Source organism: Chiloscyllium punctatum, chromosome 10 (genome assembly GCF_047496795.1).
Source record: "Chiloscyllium punctatum isolate Juve2018m chromosome 10, sChiPun1.3, whole genome shotgun sequence".
Taxonomy (NCBI): Eukaryota; Metazoa; Chordata; class Chondrichthyes; order Orectolobiformes; family Hemiscylliidae; genus Chiloscyllium; species Chiloscyllium punctatum.
In genome coordinates this window covers 49,663,569-49,687,306 of record NC_092748.1, presented here as the reverse complement: position 1 = coordinate 49,687,306, position 23,738 = coordinate 49,663,569, and the positions used below count along the sequence as shown (strand labels likewise).

The 23,738-nt window shown below is 39.5% G+C and overlaps 1 protein-coding gene across 9 annotated transcripts in view; it reads right to left on the bottom strand.

Annotated features, from left to right (window-relative positions):
* Positions 1 to 23,738, bottom strand: part of cerkl (CERK like autophagy regulator) — a 159,811-nt gene that overhangs the window by 98,662 nt on the left and 37,411 nt on the right. For 7 of the 9 annotated variants that reach the window (XM_072579082.1, XM_072579079.1, XM_072579080.1 and 4 more), the window contains exon 2: positions 4,487 to 4,726. The exons of 1 other annotated variant lie outside the window; for it this stretch is intronic. In XM_072579082.1, the coding sequence (XP_072435183.1) occupies positions 4,487 to 4,726 (240 nt within the window). Of the gene's footprint in view, positions 1 to 4,486; positions 4,727 to 5,373; positions 5,441 to 23,738 lie in introns of those variants that run through there. One more of the 9 variants, XM_072579086.1, reaches the window with a different exon arrangement.

Genomic DNA, 23,738 nt, shown 5'->3' with positions numbered 1-23,738 from the left:
ATGTTGGCACTAGAAACACAGATGCTGAGACAGCTACAGTCACATGGGGGATACCATTTGGTGCATTTTCATAATTACAAAAGTGACAGCTGAGTCTGTACTTCCTGATAATGAAAATAAATCTTAAGCATCTCGAGAGACAATAATAAGAATCTCTCGACTGTATTCATGGAAGGTTGTGTGCAGATACAGCTGTAGTTTTACCTACAGAAAGACCATTTTTAAGAAGTCATTAGAACCCCTTGAGTTTCTGATTTTTATTCAACCCACTTCCTAGCATCTCATTCTTCAGATAGAACTTCAGCTGATGTGCCAAGGCTGTCTGACTGTTGAAGCTGAAGTGATATGTCAAAAAACTTATCAACGTGTGTTGCCAAATATGTGAATACAGCTCCAAGAATGTAAGCACATCAAGGCCATAGCTCTGAAAATGTAATGTGTCCTGACATGTACAGAACTGCCTTATGAAGTTATTCATGTAGGGCTTTTCACTGACTTTTCATGTTCATTTGTTTAATCACTTTAGACAACATGTTTCACCAAATTTCTCCACTTAAATCATAACTTATAGATTTTGCACTCGTGGTCTCATCACAGTAAACAATTTGTCAATTCTCTTTATAATCTTGAAAATGCCATTGTTTACGAAGTAACAAATCCTCTTAATCATCATTTAAATCTCTGATTAAAAAAAATCTGTGGCACTACATCATTAGGAGACTTTAAATACACAGAGTCAGGTCTAGTATGTTGGAATTTTTAATAGACAAATAACATTAAAAACCTGCCATTACCTCTGAATTCATTTACAAAGGCAACAGTTGAATTTGGCTCTTGGTGGCAAAGGAATAGTTTGACATCCAGCTGACTGAAAGTTTATTTTTTTGTAGACTTCTAAGGAAAGATTACCAATAATTCAGTGTATTTATCATCACCACGATGACTATCAGAATCATAGATTACTTATGGTGCATTAGGCCCACTACGATTGCACTCTGAATGAACACTGTGACTCAGTGCAATTCTCCTGCCTTTTCCCCATGGCCTTGAATACTGTTCCTTTTTAAATCGTCTTATGCCCTTTGAATGTTTCAATTGAACGTGTCTCCACCACACATCGAAGCAGTGGATTCCAGACCCCAACTATTTCTGTGGAAAAGTAATTGGATAGGAGAAGGCTATCTTCATAAATGAAGTTCCTCATCCTGTAACCACGTGCGTCAATCTCTTCTGCACTCGATTCATTTTGTTCACATCCTTCCTAACATGTAGCGCCTAGAACTATACAGAAAATTTCAGCTGTGATACAACATTTGTCTTAGTAAGGATAAAGATTGTCAGAAGCTTGGACAAAGTACAGACAACGGTACTGGGAGCAGGAGACTGCCCAAAGGGAACAGGTGTGGAAGCCTAGAGTGATGTATCAGGGATTCAATGATAGGGTTCAGATGGTCAAAACAAAACCTTGAAGGATTCATGAACCTGCCTGCAGAGGGTAATCTCTGAATGCAGAATGAAGAACATATCAAACTGGCTTGAAGGATTTTGGAGAAGAATGGGAAGAACTTGTCATTATGGTCCTTATCGAGACCAACAATACAGCAGGGAAGGCAAGCAGGGGAGGCAATGGCCTGTTGGTATCACTAGACTGTTAATCCAGAAACCTAGGTAATGTTCTAGGGACCCAGGTTCTAACTTCTCCATGGCAGATGGTGAAATTTGAATTCAGTCAGCAAGTTTGACAGAGGCACTTGATAAGCAGAGGTTCATTGGGTGCTGCTATTCCATGCATTAGAGGGGAAAGTAAACCTCAGGTTGTTCTGTTATAACGTGCATTCCATCAGCGTGAATTGGCTATAACTCGATTGACTAATTGTGGATGCTGTTTGGATAAAGGGAACTTTCTACTGAACGAGTATAGCAACTATCTATAGTGATCTTCCACAGTGCGACTTTCTATAGTGATCTTCTACAGCACGATTTTCTATAGCGATTTTCCATAGGGCGATTTTCTATGGCACAAGGTTGCAGAGGGACACAACTGTCACATTATAGTGGAATGACCTGTAGTTGTCTGGGGGAAATAAAAACTTGTGCAGATTAAGAAGGAATTTGCACTGGTAGTAATGGATTGAAGTATACTGTATTGGTTAACCACTATAGTCTCCTTGTGCTCTTCTCTGACTGAAATGAAATGAAATGAAGTGGTCATCTAAATATCTAACACAATCTTCCCTCTGTTAAAAGAACTCCCATTGATGAATGGAAAGTGAACAGCTAGTAGTCGTGGTATATATTAATATCAATGACATTGATTAAAAAAGGGATAAGCAGAAACTACAAGCAGGATATTGGGAGTTAGGAAGCAAATTAAAAAGTAGGATCTCAAAGGTAGCAATCCCAGTATTACTACAAGCTCTACGTTTTAATGAGTGAAAATAACAGGGTATAACAGGTGAATACATGGCAGGAGAGAATGGTGGAGGTGGGAGGGGTTCTGATTCCTGAGATATTGGGATGGAGACTGGAGAAAATAAGGTCAGTACAAGCAGAATGGGTTGCATCAAGGCAGGACAGGGACCAATGCCATCAGGGACACGTTAGCTGGTACTGTCAGGGAGAGCTTAAACCAGAATGGCAGGAAGAATGAGAATCTGAGCAGGGAGACAAAGGAGGGAGAAACAACAATGGAGAGTAAATTGACTTGGAAAATGATATAGAAACTGCATTGGTGACGATAAGAAACACCATGGACAGAAAACATTATTGGGGTTATCTTTGGGCCCCCAAACAGTAGTGGAGATGTAAAGGAAGGCATTAAAAAAGAAATCAGGGTATAATTGTAATTTGGGGTGACTTTAATTTACATTGGACAAACCAAACTTGTAATGGAATTGTGAAAGAGGATTTCCTGCAGTCTGTACACAATGGTTTCTTTAAGACCAATACGTTGAGGAACCAACCAAACAATAGGCCACTGTAGACTGGGTACTGTATAATGAGAAAGGATTAATTACCTTGGGCAGTACAGTGGCTCAGTGGTTAGCACTGCTGCCTCACAGCACCAGGGACCAGAGTTCAATTCCCACATTGGGTGACATAGAATCCCATAATGATCCATTCCTTAAAATATTTATTCAATTCCCTTTTGATTGTTAGGATAAAATTTGTTCCCACCATCAGTTTAAACAGTGAACAAAACAGTCCTTTTAAAAAGAGTTTGGAGTTTGCGCAAACTCTCAGTGGGTTTCCTTTGGGTTCTTCATTTTCCTCCCACAGTCCAAAGAAATGCAAGTCAGGTGAATTGGCCGTGCTAAATTGCCCATAGTGTTAGATGCAATAATCAAGAGTAAATATAGGGTAGGGGAATGGGTCTGGGTGGGTTACTCTTCAGAGAGTCGGTGTGGACTTGTTGAGCCAAAGGATCTGTTTTCATACTATAGGGAATCTAATAAAAAAAAGGTGTGTCGTGAGGGGCGCAGGACTGTCATTGAGTCATAGACAGATAAAACATACAATGAATTATATTCTTAAAACGCAAGTAACAAAACTTACCTAAAATTCAAGAAAACAGGTTAGGCCTCAACTGAAGTTGTATGTTCATTTCTGGGAACTGCACATTGGGAAGCATGTTGCAGGCTTAGAGAGGATCCTGAAGAGATGTACAAGATTGGTATCAGGGATAAAGGACTTTAGTTTTGTGAAAACATGGAAAAGCGTGGCTATTCTCCTTTGAGGTTCAAAAGGAATCTGACCTATAAATAAACCAAAACAGTTTTGATAAACTAATCAAGGGGGAAACAATTTCCAGTGGTAGTAAGTTCTATAACCAGAGGATACAGATTTAAGATGATTTAACTAGATATGCCATGAAGATGTTTTGTTTAAATTCAGCAGATTTTGGGTTTTTTTTTAAAAGGACTGTTTTGTTCACTGTTTAAACTGATGGTGGGAACAAATTTTATCCTAACAATCAAAAGGGAATTGAATAAATATTTTAAGGAATGGATCATTATGGGATTCTATGTGCAGTAAATCCAATTCTGCAGACGAAGCAAGTGTTTCAGGCAGAAACCAGAATAAGCAAGGAATACATAAGGAAACATCTCCTGCTTAGTGACTCTCAAACAAAAGAATAAGAGTTTTATTTTAATATTGTTCACTGCTATTAAGCTTTTAGATCATAAATTTGTTACTACCATTACTGTAGGATTTTTGGGCATTTAAATAGGATAGAACATAGGAGATGTTTTTGGTTTGGTAATTAATTTTCTTGAAATTATTCTCTAAGAAAAAACAGAAAGAAATATGTTTAGATAACCATTATGGTTCTCCTCTGCTTCAATTATGAGTGAATAAAACATGCAACAGCTATGATATTTCATTTTCTAAGATCAACCAACTTACTAAGTAACTTGGTAGTGCATATAGTCAACAATCACAGCTTAAACTGAAACATTTTTGTCATAATAAGTATCATACTTACCAGTCAGAATATCTTTCATATGTTTAAACCAAACATTGCAGTAGTCTTCACTTAAATTGCTTAGATGAATAGCACGATTTTTGAGCTTATTTTGTCCCTTTTTAATACACACAAAGATTGCGATTCCTAACAAGGTTCCTCCCTTTTGCTGTCTTGCAGATCGTCGACGTTTCATCTTGACACCAAATACTTCTTTCAGCTCCACAAATTCCGTCTTGTATTGGGAAACCATCTTATTATCTGTATCAAAAGTACAGCGGAGCACAATTTGGCATTTATGCATTAATAAGTCACTATTTACTTTATTTCATTTTAAATAACTTCAGTCATGAAAATAACAATCTTCCTGCTGATTGCTCATTTGCATTTTTCCTGTCTCTCTTCATCTTCAATCCTTTGGATTTCACTTTCTCATTGCTTCTCTGACTTTCAGATATTATCCAAGTCCTTTCACATTTGCTAAAAAGTTTTAAGCAAATCATTATTCTCTTTGATCTCTTTACTATATTTCATATTCTTTGTATGCATCTCACCCAGGTCATTATACTGATTTATTCAATTTATAATTTTTGATTATAACAGTTACAATGATCACCAAAGGTTCGAAAAAGGCTGCAACAATATACACACATGAAAACAAATGGGAGGGAAGCAGGGGAAATAGGTTGAGATACACCAGGAGAAGACTGGATACATAATAGAAACAGAGTCACACAGCAAGGAAACCGATCCTTCAGTCCAACTAGTCTATGTCGATTGTAATCCCAAACTGTTCCCACCTGCATGCACTACTTGATTAGATTACTTTGAAAGTAATCTAATCAAGTATTGCATGCACTACTTATTCATGTACTTATCCAATTGTCTTTTAAACATTGTAACCATACCTGCATCCACACTTCCTCTAGAAGTTCATTCCATGCACAAACCACTGTTTTAAAAAAAGTTGCCCCTCATGTCTTCTTAAAATCTTCTCCTCTCACCATAAAAATGCCCTTAGTCTTGAAATCCCCCGCCCTACAGAAAAGACACCCGCCATTCACCCTTATGATTTTATAAACCTCTATAAGGTCGCACCTCAACCTTAAAAAAAATCCCAGTTCTATGCAACCTCTTCTCATAAATCTACTGTCTATTCCTGACAACATCCTGGTAAATCTTTTCTGAATCTTCTCTAGCTTGGTAATATCCTTTCTATAACAGAACTGCCAGAACTGAACACAATACTTTAAAGCGTTGAATCTTGAAAAGGCTCAGAAAAGATTTACAAGGTTGTTGCCAGGATTGGAGGATTTGAGCTATAAGTAGAGGCTGAATAGGATGTTAAAGGCTGAAGCTTACAAAATCACAAGAGGCACGGATACGGTGAATAGCTTAGGTCTTTTCCCTGGGGTGGGAGAGTCCAAATAAAAAAAAAGAGGCCATAAGTTTTAGGTGAGAGCAGAAAGATTTAAAGGGATCTAAGGGGCAACTTTTCCATGCAGAAGGTGGTGCGTGTATGATATGAGCTGCCAGAGGAAGTGATGGAGGTTGGTACAATTGCAACATTTAAAGGGCATCTGGATGGGTATATGATTAGGAAGGGTTTAGAGGGATTTGGGCCAAATACTGACCGTTAGGATATCTGATTGGCATAGACAAGTTGGACCGAAGGATCTGTTTCCATGCTGTACAGCTCTGACTCTGTGACTAAGCGGCCTTACCAAAGTCTTGTACAACTTCAACATGACATCCCAAATTCTACATTCAAAGATCTGAGCAATGGCACCAGGCATGCCAAACACCTTTTTAAGTACCCTATCTACATGTGATGCAAACTACAAAAAATTATTTACATTAATCCTAAGCCTCTTTGTTCTACAGCATTACCCAAGACCCTCCTTTTAACTGAATAAGTCCTAGAACAGAACTGTACAGTACAGGCCAGGCCCTTTGGCCCTCGATGTTGTGCCAGCCTTTTATTCTACTCTCAGATCAGAGAAACCTACATACCCTTCATTTTATTATCATCCACGTGCCTATGCAAAACTTGCTTAAATGCCCCTGATCTATCTGACTCTACTACCACTGCTGGCAGTGCATTCCATGCATCCAGTCTCTGTGTAAAGAACCCCTACACCTTCCTCCAATCACCTTAAAATTATGCCCCCTTATGATAGCCATTTTTACTCTGGGAAAAGGTCTCTGGCTATCCACTCTACCTATGCCTCTCATCATCTTGTACACCTGTATTAAGTTGCCTCTTATCCTTTTTCATTACAATGAGAAAAGCTCTAGCTTCCTCAACCTTTCTTCATAAGACATGCTCTCCAGCCCAGGCAACATACTGGTAAGTCTCCTCTGCACCCTCTCTAAAGCTTCCACATCCTTCCTATAATGAGGCACCCTGAACTGAAACAATATTCCAAGTATAATCTAACCAGGTCTTTACAGAGTTGCAACATAACCTCGTGGACCTGAAACTCAATCCCCTGTTAATGAAAGCCAACACACCATATGCATCCTTAACAACCCTATCAACTTGGGTGACAACTTTGAGCGATCTATGGACATGGACCCAAAGATCCCTCTGTTCCTCCACACTGCCAAGAATCTTGCCTGTAACCCTGTAATCTGCATTCAAATTCCAAAATGAATCACTTTACACTTTTCCAGGTTGAACTCCATCTGCCAATTGTCAGCCCAGCTCTGCATCCTGTCAACATCTTGTTGCAACCTACACAGCCCTCCACACTATCCACAACTCCACCAACCTTTGTGTCATCGGCAAACTTAGTAACTCACCCTTCAACTTTCATCAGCCATGTCATTTATAAAAATCACAAAGAGCAGAGGTTCCAGAACAGATCACTGTGGTACACCACTGGTCACCAAGCTCCAGGTTGAACACTTTCCATCTACCACCACCCTCTGTCTTCTATGGGTCAGCCTATTCTGTATCCAGACATCCAGATTTCCCTATAGCCCATGCCTCCTTACTTTCTGAATGGTCCTACCAAGGGGAACCTTATCAAATGCTTTACTCAAATCCACATGCACCATTTCCACTGCTCTACCTTCAACAATGTGTTTTGTCACATCCTCAAAGAATTCATAAGGTTTGTGAGGCATGACTTGCCCCTCATAAAGCCACGCTGACTATCTCGAATCAAACTATGCTTTTCCAAATAATCATAAATCCTGTCTCTTAGAATCTTCTCCAATAATTTATCCACCACTGACATAAGACCGACTCATCCTTAATTCCTAGGGCCGTCCCTATTCCCTTTCTTGAACAAGGGAATAACATTTGCCACACTCCAATCATCTGACACTACTCCAGTGGACAGTGAGGACGCAAAGATCATCGGCAAAGGCACAACAACCTCCTCCCTCAAGTCCCATAGTAAGACTGGATCTCTACTGTCTGGCTAGTGGACTTATCTATCCTCGCGTTTTCCAAAATTTCCAACACATCCTCCTTCTTAACATCAACCTGTTTGAGCATATCAGCCTGTTTCACACTGTCCTCACAAATGACAAGCTCCCTCTCAGTAGTGAATACTGAAACAAAATATTCATTAAGGACCTCCCTTACCTCTTCCAATTTCAAGCACAAGTTTCTACCACTATCCCTGAATGGCCCTACCCTCACTCTGGCCATCCTCTTGTTCCTTACATAAGTGTAGAATGCCTTGGTGTGTTCCTTAATCATATTTGCTAAGGCTTTTTCATGCCCTCTTCTAGCTCTCTTAAGTCCATTCTTTAGTTCCTTCCTGGATACCATGTAACTCTCTAAAGCCCTGTCTGATCCTTGCTTCCTTAACCTTAAGTAAGCTTCCTTTTTCCTCTTCATTAGATGTTCCACATCTCGTCATCCAAGGTTCCTTCACCGCCTATGGGGGACAAACCTACCAGCACTCACTCCAAGTGCTCCCTAAACAACCTCTACATTTCTGTCGTGCATTTCCCGGAGAACATCTGTTCCCAATTTATGCTCCACAGTTCCTGCCTAATAGCATTATAATTCCCCTTCACACAATTAAATACTTTCCCAAACCATCTATTCCTGTTCCCTCTCTGAGAGTTGTGATAACTGTCACCAAAATACTCTCCCATCATGCAATCTGACATCTGATCTGGCTTGTTGCCGAGCACCAAATCCAATATGGCCTCCCGTCTAGTCAGCTTTATGAGGGGCAAGTCATGCCTCACAAACCTTATGAATTCTTTGAGGATGTGACAAAACACATTGTTGAAGGTAGAGCAGTGGAAATGGTGCATGTGGATTTGAGTAAAGCATTTGATAAGGTTCCCCTTGGTAGGACCATTCAAGTGGAGTTGGGTGCAGTGCTCGCAGGTGAAGTCAGCAGGGACATGAGAGGTGACTCTTACCTCCCACATCCTGCAAGAGGAACATGCAAATGCCCTAGCTTCCATCCCCTCTGTTCTAAATTGCTACAATCTACATATTGAATCAAGAATCCTCGTGGACACACCTGATAAAATCTGCTCCAACAAAACTATTTGCACTCAGGAGGTTTCAATCAATATCAGGGAAGTTGAAGTCACCCACAACAACGACTCGGTTACTTCTGCAACTATCAAAAGCCTGACTCCCAACTGCTCCTTTCCTGTTTCTGACTTCCATTCATGCTTACTGTCATCAAACCCTCCTCAACCTCCCTTTCTGCAGCTATAATACTTACCCTGATTAGCAATGCCATTCTCCCACCTCTCTCCCTATTCCTTTTGAAACATCTAAACCCCAGCACATCCAACAACCATTCCTGCCTACAATATCCAAGTTTCTGTGATGGCCACAACACTGTAGCTCCAAGTACTGATCCATGCTCTGAGTTCATCACCCTTATTCCCGACACTTTTTGCGTTAAAATAGACACACTCAACCCATCATACTGACTGCAACTTAGCCCTATCAACTGTCTATCCTTCCGCAGACTCTCTGCATGCTATAAGTGCTTGTTCACCAGTTACCCCATCCTCTGATCTGTAGCTTTGGCTCCCATCCCCCTGCCAAACTAGTTTAAACCCTCCCGATGAGCACTATCAAACCTCCTGCCCAGGATATTGGTGCCCCTCCAGTTCAGATGCAACCTGTCTTCCTTGTACAGGTACTACCTTCTCCAGAAGGTATCCCAATGATCCACATATCTGAAGCCCTCCTTCCTACACCAGCTCTGCAGCCACATGTTCAGCTCGCGCTCTGTTCCTGGCCTCACTAGCCTGTGGCACTGTTAGCAATCTCTGTTAATCTCTGCAAACTAACCTGCTCACCCTGCTTCCAACTTAACTCCCTATATTCACTTTTCAGGTCCTCAACCCTTTTCTTAGCTATGTCATTGGTACGACTTCTGGCTGCTCACCCTCCCCCTCCCCCTTAAGAATCCTGTAGATTCGATCTGGGACATTCCTGACCCTGTCACCTGGGAGGCAACATACCACCTGGGAGTCTCCCAGGTGACCACAGAATCTGCTGTCTGTTCCTCTAACCATTAAATGTCCTATCATTATTGCTCTCTTATTCTCCCCTCTTCCCTTCTGATCCATAGAGCCAGGCTTAGTGCTAGAGACCTGGCCGCCGTGGCTTTCCCTTGGTAGGTGCCCCACCCTCTTCCCCCAAACCATATCCAAAGTGGTATACTTACTATTGAGGGGAAAGACCACATGGGATCCCTGCACACTCTGCCTATTCCCTTTCTCTCTCTCACCAGTCGCTCGGCTACTTTTACTCTGTAACTTAGATGTGACTATCTCCCTTTAACTCCTCTCTATCACCCCTCAGCCTCCCTAATGATGCAAAGTTCATCCAACTCCAATTCCCACTCCCTAACACGGTCAGAGAGGAAGTGGAGTTGGGTGCAGTGCTCGCAGGTGAAGTCAGCAGAGACATGAGTGGTGACTCTTACCTCCCACATCCTGCAAGAGGAACATGCAAATGCCCTAGCTTCCATCCCCTCTGTTCTAAATTGCTACAAGAGATTAAAAAAACCTTACCAACCCTCCACACACAGCCATTTTTTTTGGTTAGAGGACGACGACAGGTGGGAGACACTCCCTACACGTGTAGTATTTTGGGTTTAGCCACTGCCTGAATATATTAGTTCACTTACCCAGCAGTCCCTGTGTCAGCATCCATTCCTGTTCAGCCTTCACTTCGCCGATTCACAAGGTAAGTATTTTATATTCAAACTTACCTTCCCGGGTGCCCTCTGGCTTGTACTCTCTTGACTCCCCTGCTGAAATGGAGGCTGCTGATTCACGAGCTAAGTATGTTATATTCAAACATACCTTCCCAGCTGCCTCCGTCATGCTCTCTCGAGTCGTGCTGCTGAAACATCCTGTCCTTGTTTGTTTTACCAATAGGCAATACCACACATTTATCCAAATTAAACTCTGTCTGCCACTCTTCAATCCACTGAACCAATTGTTTAAGACCTCTTGAGATCTCTCTTACATAACCTTCTTCACTATACACCATACCACCAATTTTGGTGTCATCTGTAAACTTAGTAACTATGCTTTCAGTATTCTCATCTAAATTGTTTACAGTATATAACTGACAAACAAAAATGGACCCACCATCGAGCTGTGGAATACCACTGGTAACAGGCCTCCAGTCTGAAAAACAGCCCTCCACCACCACTCTTACACGTTTTTACATAAATTGTATGAAAATTGAATATTCATTTTATATAAATCATGTTTAATTTTTAAACCTCATTGCATACAGCTATCAAATAGTATGGAGTTCATACACAACTGCATATCACGACAGCATGTCAATTAAAACAAATCAAAACGATATCAATGCAAAAAGTAGCTGTCCACCTGCTGTTCAATGGTATCTCCATACTGGAACCATCCAATTGTATTCGGTGCTGTTTTTCTCATGATAAATATAGCATTAAATGTAATAAATTTTTATGTTAATGGCTTCATAAGTATATTAAAAACCAGTCTTCGATATTTCATTGATTTTGCTTTAGTTTCATTATTAATGCCTTCAGCTATCAATTCTCTCAGGAAGAAAGAATTACATTAAAAATCAATTCTCGATCTCAGGATCTCCTAAAGCACTTTATTCAACAGATAATTCATTGTTTGTAAAGGTAATAAAAGATACCTAGTTACAAATATTTAAATTTGTATCCCAAACAGGACATTATTTAGCAGAGAGAAGCAGATCTCATCTGCTAGCTGAAGAGTTGATAGTCAAGGTCTCTGGGATGCAAGTCCTTACTTGCTGGCCATCAGAAATTAGAGGATCTTCATTACTTAGCAGTGCCACGGTACTACCACTGATAATACTTTATCCAACACAGGCTGAAGACTGCAAATGGACACAAGTACAGTGAGTAATGGTGGGAGGAAGTCATGGGGCAAAAGGGGTTGATAGCAAGGAGAGCAGGTGGCTCTTAACAAATCTCCTACCCAGCCATGCTGATGCTCGGTGTCTCAAAACAGGCTCTTCCATTTTGGTACAAGTACCTAGATATCAGTGAGGTGACTGATCAGAATTAGACCTTATTAGTTCCTATGCTAAACCAATGCCAGGTGGTTCATTTGATTTATTCAACTTTTTGTAGTAGTTTTATATTAACGCTAACCCATTTCATTGGCTTATATTGTTACATTTAGGTCAGACCAAGAAAGGTAAATAGGCTGTCCTGTAGAAAAATCATTTTTAGCAGTTAACAAACATGCAAATTTCAAAAAACACTTCATATTTTGCAAAGGTCACCTGTTCAGTTTTATTTCAGTGATATGGCAATGCACCTGCATTAGTTTGGTTTTTGTTCTTGCATGAACCTTTAGGAATTTATTACACACAGTAGTTTTGTGGTCATTAATGAGATTAGCATTTTATTCCAGATTTATGAATTAATTGCATTTAAATTTGTCAGCTGTGCGCTGAAGTTTGAACCAATGCATCTAGAACTTTAGTCCAGGCTCCTGGAATTACTAGCCCAATACAATTCCATCATCCCAGAACCAGTTTCTACCCCACTTGCCATTAAAAAAAAGCCTTAAAGAGGCAAGAGATAATATGAATATAGAACAGTACAAAACAGGAAAATGCCCTTCGGCTGTGCCAATTATAATGCTATCCTAAACTAATCCCATCCACCTGTACATCATCCACTTTCTTCTTATTCCCTGCCTGTTCACATGTTTGTATAAATGCCTCTTAAACTTCATAGACGTGTCTGCTTCTATCACTTCCCTGGCAAGATAAATCAAATTGAACACTGAAAATTATTATGAATGTATTTGGAAAATGACAGTGGTCAGAAGAAATGAGAGCTCCTTAAAACAAATAAATTATAAAAGGACATGATAATAAGGCAATGCTTGACATACTAATTATTTTTGCAGCAGGATTTAGAAGTCAGCATTTTATTTTAAACAACATACATTTGTTATGAAAGGCATTCCGACAATTCAGCGCATGACAATTCAGCGCATGGAAGCAAACACAATAAAATGTGCTCCTGTCCTTTCTCTGATAAAATCTGCTACACAGGGCTCGTTTTTTTTAGTTTTAACTTAGTAAATGTTTGTAACTAATTGGATTCCTAAAAAGGAAGTACCACTAATTTTCACAATATTTGTAGGTTTACCGAATAACTTTACCAATTCTTCAATTGTTGTTAGTGTTAACAATCTTAAATTATTACCACAAATTTTTACTATAAACACTTTTCTTTAAAACTTCTCCAGTCTTAGAAATAAAAAAAATGCGCTGAATTGTCATGAGCTGAATTGTCCTGCACGGAATTGTCGGTTCACAGTTATGAACACCTCAAGGAAAGCCAGCATTTTAGTGAATTACCTTTTGAACTCCTACAGTCCTAGATCCTATGAAGTGACAACACTGAATGGAATAATAATGGAGAGAAACAGAAAGCAACTCAGAGAATTGTACAATACCTGATGAAGGGCTCTTGCCCGAAATGTCGATTAACATGATCCTCGGATGCTGCCTGACCTGCTGTACTTTTCCAGCACCCCACTCTCAACTCCAACCTCCAGCATCTGCAGTCCTCACTTTCTCCGAATTGTACAATACACTCACTCATTATTCAGGGATTCACTACTCACGGATCAAACATACTCATGAATGTGGCCACAAGTTCAATATTCCCCCCCACCTCTGAATAGACCGGTCGGATCATATGGAATAAAGCTGAATGCTACAAATTCATCAGTAAATATCTTCTCTTCTGATATTATGATGGAGAAAGAATACTGATGAAACACCTGAAATTTTTTGGGCCAAGGGCACTGCCCTGAGAAGCAAGAGTACAACTGGGGCATTCAACAACCATAACCATCTCGATATGCAGCGACCTGTAAAGAGCACACTGTCTCCATTGCACCATCTCAACCACAATCTCCCCACTCCACCCTAGCCAACCCACACACCAATCTCTGGTGACTTCACTTTTGTTGGACTCCTCAATGTTACTGATTTATCAAAATCAGTCTTGACATATGATCGGATTGATCTGCCAGGCAGAACAGTTTATGCAGAAAGTAACTAGCAAGATTTTAAATGCAGTTAAAGGCACTAAAATGAAACCTTGATAAATGATTGAACCAACAGTATTTCTGCATTATTTAATAAGCATTCAAGTACCTATCTGTTCTTCAACAGGATTTGGGAACATTCTTTAAGTATATTGTTTATTTAAGATTCTTTACTGCCCCTCTACTTTTGCTGTCTCTTTAAATTAGACAGTTTAATTACAAGAAATAACTTGAACTCCAATAGCTGATAATTTCATGAAATAAAAGTAACTCTCTGGAGTAAGCATCTACTAAAATGATGAATAACGCTGACGATTAATAATAACGCTGACAATACCCAGTCATTAAACAGAGGTGCAACAGACATATAATGGGTCACTGTAGTTTGAAACATTATTTAAGCTGAGGCTTGTCTTCTCAATTTTGGCACATCTGTCTGATGTAGACCGTAAATAGGATTAAAGTCGGATTTATCTGCTTGATGCTAATTGTGTTTGCAGCTTTAGCACATGTCCATACATTGTTTAAAGTGGCTCATAATAATGTGTTTAATACACAAAACTCTTTTTATGGAAGTGACAAAATTTATGCAAACATTGCTTTATGACTAGCAGATTAGAATTGACCAGGAGATCATCAAAAAGGAACTTATTTCTCAAAATATTATGTTTAGCTGGAGGATTTCCTGTGGCATTGCTCAGTTACTAAGTAGGTCTTCAAGCAGAGGTCCAGGGAACAAATGGAATACATTTTAGAATATCCGAAAAGAATTGGCAATTATCAGATTGTCACTCTGCTGGACATTTCAGACGCACATACTGAAGGCCTCAAACAGTAATTTGTCACAAGGACTGAAATTATCATTTAGCTTTCCATAGTACTGTGCACATTATTAGGCAACTAATTTCTTTTCTCTTTTTCCTCAAATAAGGATTCCTTACCACCATCGTTGACAAGATGTTCAAGTGGTCCAGTCTGTTTCCCACACTTCCGCCTTCAGCACTTAACTTCCCTACCACAACAACGATAGGGATCTCTTGCACTTTCCACTCCTACAGCCTCCACATCCAAAAGGATAACAGGTCATCAATTCCACCACCTTCACTGGGATACAACCACCAGACACGTACTACTCTCCCATCCGGTATCCTCACCCCCCCACAGTACCTTCCCATGCAATCACAGAATGCTTGCCTATTTACCTTCTCCCACCTCACTATCCAAGGCCCCAGGTACACCTTCCAGATGACGAAGCAGCAATTTACCTCCACTTTACTCAATCTAATGTACTGTGTTCACTGCTCACAATTTGCTCTGCTCTACTCCAGGGAGATGAAATGTAGACGAGGTGACAATTTTGCGGATCCCTGTCTGTTCCATGCATAAAGGTGACCAAGCTTCCAGCCTGCCACTTTACTCAACACACCATTGTGCTCCCATGCTAATATTTCTGTCTCAGGGCTGTCATAAGTTCCAGCAAAGCTTAATGCAAGCTGGAGGAACAACACCTCACCTTCTGCCTAGATATATATATATATATATATATATATATAGGACTCAACATTGAGTTTAACAATTTTAGAACCTGAACACTTTCCTCCATGAAGGTGGTTGAAATGACGGCTTATGATCCTTTGGATGTGTGGATAAGGTGGAAAGGAAGGATAAGGTGGACCCTACAGTTGACATTTGATCTGTTGTAGCAAGGTTGTAACTTTGTTGCAGTGTGAATGACATGTAGTTCCACCTGTAACCTAAGACTTTCTCACCATCTTCCTTCATGTTACATTTTTCATTGCTATTTAGATACCCCATAACCTTTCAACTTCCCATCAAGTTGATCGCCTCCTCTCCATGCTTCTTTATACAAGTTTCAATATTCCCCAGGTACATGAGTTTAGAAATTCCCATGCCATTATTGGTTCTACATCCTCCCATGTAGATGCCAGAGTTACCATGACTTATCCAGACCCCAACCCAAATCAATCATTTTCCAGAGCTTCCAGTTCACTCCTAATCATTGAGGTCCCATTCTACTATTTCCAATGGTCCCTATTCACAGTTATCATTCCTTCAGTGTATCCAGGACAATGAAGCCCATCCAGAGACTGGGCGGCACGGTGGCACAGTGGTTAGCACTGCTGCCTCACAGCGCCAGAGACCCGGGTTCAATTCCCGCCTCAGGCGACTGACTGTGTGGAGTTTGCACGTTCTCCCCGTGTCTGCGTGGGTTTCCTCCGGGTGCTCCGGTTTCCTCCCACAGTCCAAAAGATGTGCAGGTCAGGTGAATTGGCTATGCTAAATTGCCCGTAGTGTTAGGTAAAGGAGTAAATGTAGGGGTATGGGTGGGTTGCGCTTCGGCGGGGCGGTGTGGACTTGTTGGGCCGAAGGGCCTGTTTCCACACTGTAAGTAATCTAATCTAATCTAATCTAATCTACGTCCAAGGTCTCCATTGTCTGTTCTTGATAAGCAGCCTCAAAATAACTAAACAAATCACAAGGACTGGCTGTGACTCACCATTCAGACTGACATGGCAGGACACCCCCAACTGACCATGCCCAAGCCAGCAGACTGATGTCACTGCCTGTAAGTGAGCTCTAAAGCCAGTAAGTGCATACTAAGAAAGCATTGCAAGGTGGAAAGTGGCTGGCATCTTCCAAGGAAGCCCTGAATGAGTGAGTACACAGAAAGCAAACTAAGAGTGATAAGATGCATCTTATATCGGTGCAAGACGCAGGTGTACTTAAGCCCAAAGCAAAATGTTGCAGGGCTGATTAGCATGACAGCTGCTCTGAGAACAGATATAGCAACGTGAGGCTGACGGTCTATCAATGTTTATTTGTGTGAACAAAGTTCAAGAAAGATCATGACCACAAAACATACAGTGGCATGGTTGTGAAAGAAGAATTCAATAATGGCTGGGACATGTATTCAGCAACCTGCAGCTGCAAATTTCTGCTCTGACTTACACACTGAGAATTTATGGCATCCAGTTATTCCAGGAAGGAGAAATGAAATGTAAGTGACGTGTAAATAAGGTGAGTCAGGATTCAAATGAGGTAAATGTACATGGAAATAAGGTAGGCCCTGCTCACCAGCAAGATTCTAAAATCACAATTTGAGGCTTAAGGAGAAAAGTAAATCACAAAACATTTTTGAAACAGATTCCATTTACTTTCATTCTCATTGTATTTTCCGAACTTTCTCACCATTGCTTACACACACGGGGAGAATCCATCCAAATGTTTAAAATGTTATCAGTCTTAATAATGACACTGACTAAATGAAAGATAGTGAAAATAATTTTCCAAATTGAGCCATTTCATTTAGTTTCCTTCTGGTCTGTACTGGTTTGGCAATTGTTTCCATCCCAAGGCTCACTGAACTACACTGGCTTTCAGTCCAGCACGGTGTCTATCTTAATATTCTATTGTATTTGCAAATTCCTTCATGGGCTGAATGTCTCTACAACTACTGTCACAATTCCCATAGAAGACAATAACATTTAAAACAATATGAATTTTGCATTGACCAATGGGGGGGGAAAAAAAAAATCACATGAAGGTTTTGAAAATCATAAACCATAAACAAATAAAAATCATATGAACTAAATATTACTTACTATTCAACTAACACATTAAACTACAGAAAATGCACTTTCCACAATAACTAAATGTCACAGCTGAAAGTCCGATGCCAGATTAATACATTATGCTATACTATCAACAAACGTGTAACCTTGGAAGGTAAAGTCCCAAATTCCTCTCTGCTCTTCAACAGGGTCTCTTTCCCCTGCTACAATCAGGTCATGTTTTACAATCTCATCAGCATTTTGCTTGACAGAAACACATTAACAGTCTCTTCCTTTGCTTGGCACTTCAGCAGCTCCTTTCAATATTTCTCTCCAGGTCTGTCTGCCCCCTGAGTCAGAGTGTCTGTGTCCAAATAGACAACCTATCCCTCTTTTGTTTTGAAGTATGGAAACTAGCACTTGAGTTTCTATGGCTTTTTGCCTGGATTTCTGTCCCCATAACAACCAACTCGTATTGGTCTATCCCTCGGCTCAGTTCTGTAAAGCACTTTCATTCCAAGACATTCATTAAACCTTCAACTGAAAGTGATAGCTTAAAATATGACCATCTTATAAAATATTGCATTTGGATTGCCTCCCCCAATGAAGCAATCTTCCAAGGTCATGCTGTTCTTCAAATTCTGGACTCGCGCTCACCTACAGTTTTGTGCTCCTTTGTTGGCAGCTGTGCTTCTTCCATCTAGACGCTAAATAATGGAACATACTTTCCAAGCCCCGTTACCTACATCTCCCTCTTCCGTTAAGGCACTTCTTTAATCCTACCATTTTGGCCAAAGCTGTGACAGCCTGTTCTTTTATCACATGTGGTATGGTATCATATTTTATTTCATAACACATATTTTGAGGCATCTTACTACTTTAAAGGCACGACAGGAATGCAAATTATTTTTGTTACTGACTATTCATTTTCAATTGCCAATTATAGCATTTTTTGTTATAACTGATGTTCAGTTTAATGTGTACATTTTTCCAAAACAACTGGTTCAGCACATTATTATATATCTCGAGAGCAAATGGAACCTGAACGCAGGCCTCTGGACCAGACGTAGGAACACCACCACTGTGCTACAAGAGCCCTTTTTATTAAATCAATTTTTTAAAAACAACATGCTATGACACCTAGAGCAGGTGGGAACTGAAACATGGGTCTTCTGGCCCACAGGAAGAGATCTTACCACAATGCCACAAGAGCTCCCAAAAAGTTATAAACCAATCTGTTTGGATATGTTATGACCCACCTCTACAGCCATTATACCTTAAGATGGGACTTGATCCCAGATTTTCTGGCTCAAAAGATAAGGAAAACTACCACTGGACCACAAGAGCCTTATACTGTTCAGTTCTAACTGTTGTCTTTAGTATAATTGTCATATCTACATTAAGTGGGTTCTTATTTTGTCAACATTAAGGAACCCTGGATTCACTTGACTAACACCTGCTCTGAAAAGCCCCTGATTATTTTTGCCAGTTGAAGGAAAGTTCACAGCTGACTGCAGAAATGTAAAATTGGATACACTGGTGGATGCTCATTTAATTGTTCATGTTACGTCAGCGAAATAGTTTAATGATGGCAAGAAAACAATGTTAAGCAACAAAATACCAATCCATTAATAGTTTTGTTTTGTTGCACGAATCTATGAGTTTCATTCTGGAATGTAACTCTCCCAATCAGTTTCTGTACTTAATACTTCAACATTAATCCACAGTAAGTTTTCATGTGTCAGTGTTTTAATTCTCTGAACTATGAAGGAAGGAAGCTCTAACCTGGTGCAATTTTATTAATGCAGCTGAAAATTGAGTTATCACGTAAATAAATATTTTTAAATGGATGTTCTAGAAATACCTGAGTAAAATAATTTTAACTAACTCTAAAGTAGATTTTTAAAATTACGGAACTATTTACCAATTTTATTAGAGCACAATAGTAGTTGTAGTGAACTCTAAATGAGTTTAAAAGCTCTTAAAAATTGCATATTGCTGCACTTAGAAAAACAAATTGTGACAGCCTTGTCAAACTTTCAGAAATTATGGTAATTAGCAGAAACTCTCAATTTAACTAATTTAATAAGGGGGCACGACCATTTCTATCAACAGAGTTGACTTCAAATACAAATGCTATTTCAAAACTAACATACTGAGTCACGGTCTTGAAATTTCTCAAATTTTCCACTGGTTTGGTGAGCTTTGGTCAAATTGTAAAAGACAAAAAAACACAACTTTGCAATTGTTGCTCACACTAAGTTGGAGGATATTCAATGTTAGAACAATCAGAGTCTTATCTGTTATAATATGATATTGTGTTCTAGCATTTTATTTCTGTAAATTCATTCATTTTTCTGTGGAAACTGCATGAATAGTTTAAGTTATTACATACTATTTATACTCAAAAGCTCTATTTTTATCATTTATAATGTCCGGAATATGCAAGACGTTTAAAACAGCAAGAATGCTGCAATCAACAGCAAGAATGCAAGGTTCATTCAGGACAATCAAGGTAGTCGCACTTTGAAGGCACTTGATGTTTGATCCTGGAATACAGCACAACTGGAAAAAGACCATCACATGTCTGTACTGAGGATAGGGAAACTTGAGACATTCTAGCAAGGAGGGAGGATCTAATGGTTTTATAGTGTCTGTATGGGGAATTTTATAGTTCAGCAGCACACAATATTTGGGTGATTTTGAAATGTAGTATAACCCAAAGGCATTTCACATTGGCAAACATTTTTGCAGGCAGCAGTGAGCAAATGGCACTCATTATTCATAGTTACTGTTGCCCATAAACCTTTAATATAGCTTCTGAGAGGCAATGCACAGTCTTTGTCAGTCAGATATAGCACAACACTCAACAGGGGAGCCTTGGCATGCGCAAGCAATGCTTCTTTAACCAACCAATTAGATTCGAAAATTATCTTCAAGACACACGGAACTTAATCTTACTTCAAAAGCAGAGGAAAATGTTAGGATTGGGGAGTACTGTTTTACTTCAGGTCCTGTCAAATTTAACACAATGACCAATTGACAGTTTCACTTCCATTTTCCAGCCACAATTATTTGGCTGTTAGACAGACAGACCCTTGGCACCAGGCCACAGCCCAAGAACAGAAAGGCCAAAGGGATAGTTCAGAAAAACCATTGTGGAGATGAAAGAGAAGGGAAGATTGAAGGCTAAAAGGGGAGATCAGAGGCCATGGTGATATGAACATCTCAAAAAGGAGCAAAAGGAATTTAGAGTTCAAAGTCAAAAAAGATGGAAATGAGGAATCTTTCATAAGTAGTAAATGAGAAAGGTTCACTGTTGGATCGCGCTGCTATCACACACCTTTACCTGCCAGGTCAACTAGGTTTGGTTAAACTCGTTAGCCACAATAAGTTTAAAACTGATATGTCGACATAAAGAATGGTTACCCCATCGCCATCACATCTCCACGAAAGCAAGTGATTAGGATTAGGTTTCGCATTTATACATCCCACTAGACCCAAATCCATTAGTTTTTGAGGACTGAAATTTCATCTTTCCCCCATCCCCAATCTTGTACCAGGACATAGAAGCTGGAGTATTTAACTCAAACTAACATCACATACGAAAAAGAAATTTCGTGAAAGAAAAGTGGCATTCGTAGGGATGAAGGAGAAAGATAAACAAAATGTGTGTTTAGCTTTCTAAAATCTCCAACTGGAATCTGCAAAAATGAGACAGTATGCTTGTAAAAGTGAATTACCAATTATTTCAGAGGTTGTGTTGTCCTAATTAAGATTTATCACACTGATAAAAATTGATTAAAACTTTAATGGACAGGCCTATGCAAACTATTGCAGGTGCTGGAATTCATTAAATTAGTTTTATTTCACTCTCTCCAGATGCCGACTGACCGCATACACATTTTCCGTCTTTTCTGTTTTTAATAAAGACAGCGATTCACAAACGTCATCCTACCGTGACCCCAATTTGAGATTGGAAAACGTTTACACTTTGTGACCTCTCAGCAAGAGCTTTTTGAGAGGATGGGTGTTAACACATCTGTGGGTTCACTGTAAAGACCTGTGAAACCAGAATGTGGATTGGGAGTAGAAGGGAACTGGGAGTGCTAATGCCTGCTGGAGCAGAAACAAATTTTCTAACTTAGTTGGAGCTCCAGAGGGACTACTACCATCATGGGGCTCTCAAAGTCAAATTTCGCACTTGCAACCGTTGTGGTCCTGACCTCCACATTGGAACTTAATTCAATGGTTCCCAATGTTTTTCAGATATGTTTAGTGGATTATAGTCAGCACACAGCACAACTTCATATCTTTCAAATGTTTGCATGACAAGTCTATCAGTGAGGTATGGTGTAATAAAGTTTTTACAGCAGCAGGGCAAAGCAGACCACAACCTGATTTCTGCATTTATCTATGCATGTACAGAATCAAAGTCATCATCGAATTCATTCCAAATTAATGGTGAGCACAGACCGTATAACCATTAATCATACTATAAAATCCAGGCTATTTTCTATTTGTACCTTCATTGATTTCACCAGTAAGGGTCAATGGATCAGGTAATCCAACTATATATGATAAACTACCAATTCAGATATATGAAGATTGTATCATTTTAGTTTCTGACGTTTTGATTGTAGACTGAAATGGAAAAGGAATGGTTTTAAAACCAAGGACTGCGGAAGGAATCACTATTATTAAAAGTAAGCTATTAAAACTCACGTATGTGGTGTTTACACTGCTGCATTGTTCAAGCAGTGGTAGAAGCTGTGGTTGATGTCCTGACACCAGGGCTTTGTATGCAAAGTGAGATTTGACTGGTAACAATTAGCTAATTCATTTGTGCAATTGTGACCAATCATGGATGCTGGAAATGTTGGGTCCATTCAAAAACAATCACTGCAAATTATGAGGAGTAGCAAGGAGGAGAAGGGAAGAAGCGCAGAGAAGAAAGAGACACAAAAACAAGAGAAAGCTGATTGGAAAAATGAAGACAATGAGAGAGAAGGAGAAATAGAATGACAGAGGAAGAGGAACAAACAGAGATCAACAGCACCAGAAAAGAGAAAATGATTGACAAAGGCAGGGAGAGAGATGGACAGTGAAAAACAGGGGCCGGATGGCAAGGCTTTGTAACTAAATTGCGTTTTCGTGCATGACAAAGTTACCATATCAGATCAGTTCAGTTGCAGTGCCAAATAATCAAATGGCAAATCAGTGAGTCTGAATAATTGGTGTTCCTGGGATCCGTACACGGCTGGAAAGGGTATGGTACATTTTTGTCAGACATCTTTTTAGGATGATATGAATCCTAGACATCTGCTCAAGGCTATAAAATCTGTGGTTATTTTTATGTGTGTTTTTTTATATAATTTAAAAACTTAACAGAACCTCAGGCATGCTCCTTTCCCTTCAAGTATCAAATTGTAAATTTAAGCTTTCAAACCTTTATTCTTTCCAATTATAGATGGTGGTGTTTTCTTCTTTTAAATCAGATAATGAGAAAGCAATCTAAGTTTTTTTTTACATTTTCATTACTGTTAGAAAGATGCTTTATTTTAATATTGTTTGAAGGACCTAAGTTTTGAAGGACTGTGGAAGGATGAATTTACTTCAAGTTTTATGGTCATACCTAGAGTGATTTATTTAAAAGAGGCCAGTTAAAGTTCAATGTGGACGTTGGAATTTTTTTTAAACAAAGTTTCCTAGAAATCACATGACTGGTGAAAACTGCTTGTTTTCCTGTAGACATTGCAAGGGCTGTTTTGAACAGTAATTTGCATGGTGAAGTTATTCCATTATATTTAGATGAAGTTGGAAGAAAGCCTGCTAATATGCAGCCAAGGTGGAGGGAAGCCTGCTGTGAACAAGGTGAACTAGAAGGAGGCCGAATAAGAACAAGCTGAGTTGGAGAAAAGTATGCCTTCAACAGGCTGCCCAGCTGATCTCTCACTTTTCTGAAATTTTATCAGCTCAGGATGAAAACTAATGTTATTTTCAAACAGTGATTGAAAGATCAAACTTTGTAACAAGCTATGTCCAAAAGATTTCAGAATTAACAGTGCATGATCAGTGATTTGATCACGTGCCACAGCATCAGAAGCTAGAACATCCTCCACTTCATTTTTTTTGCCAGGAAGTAC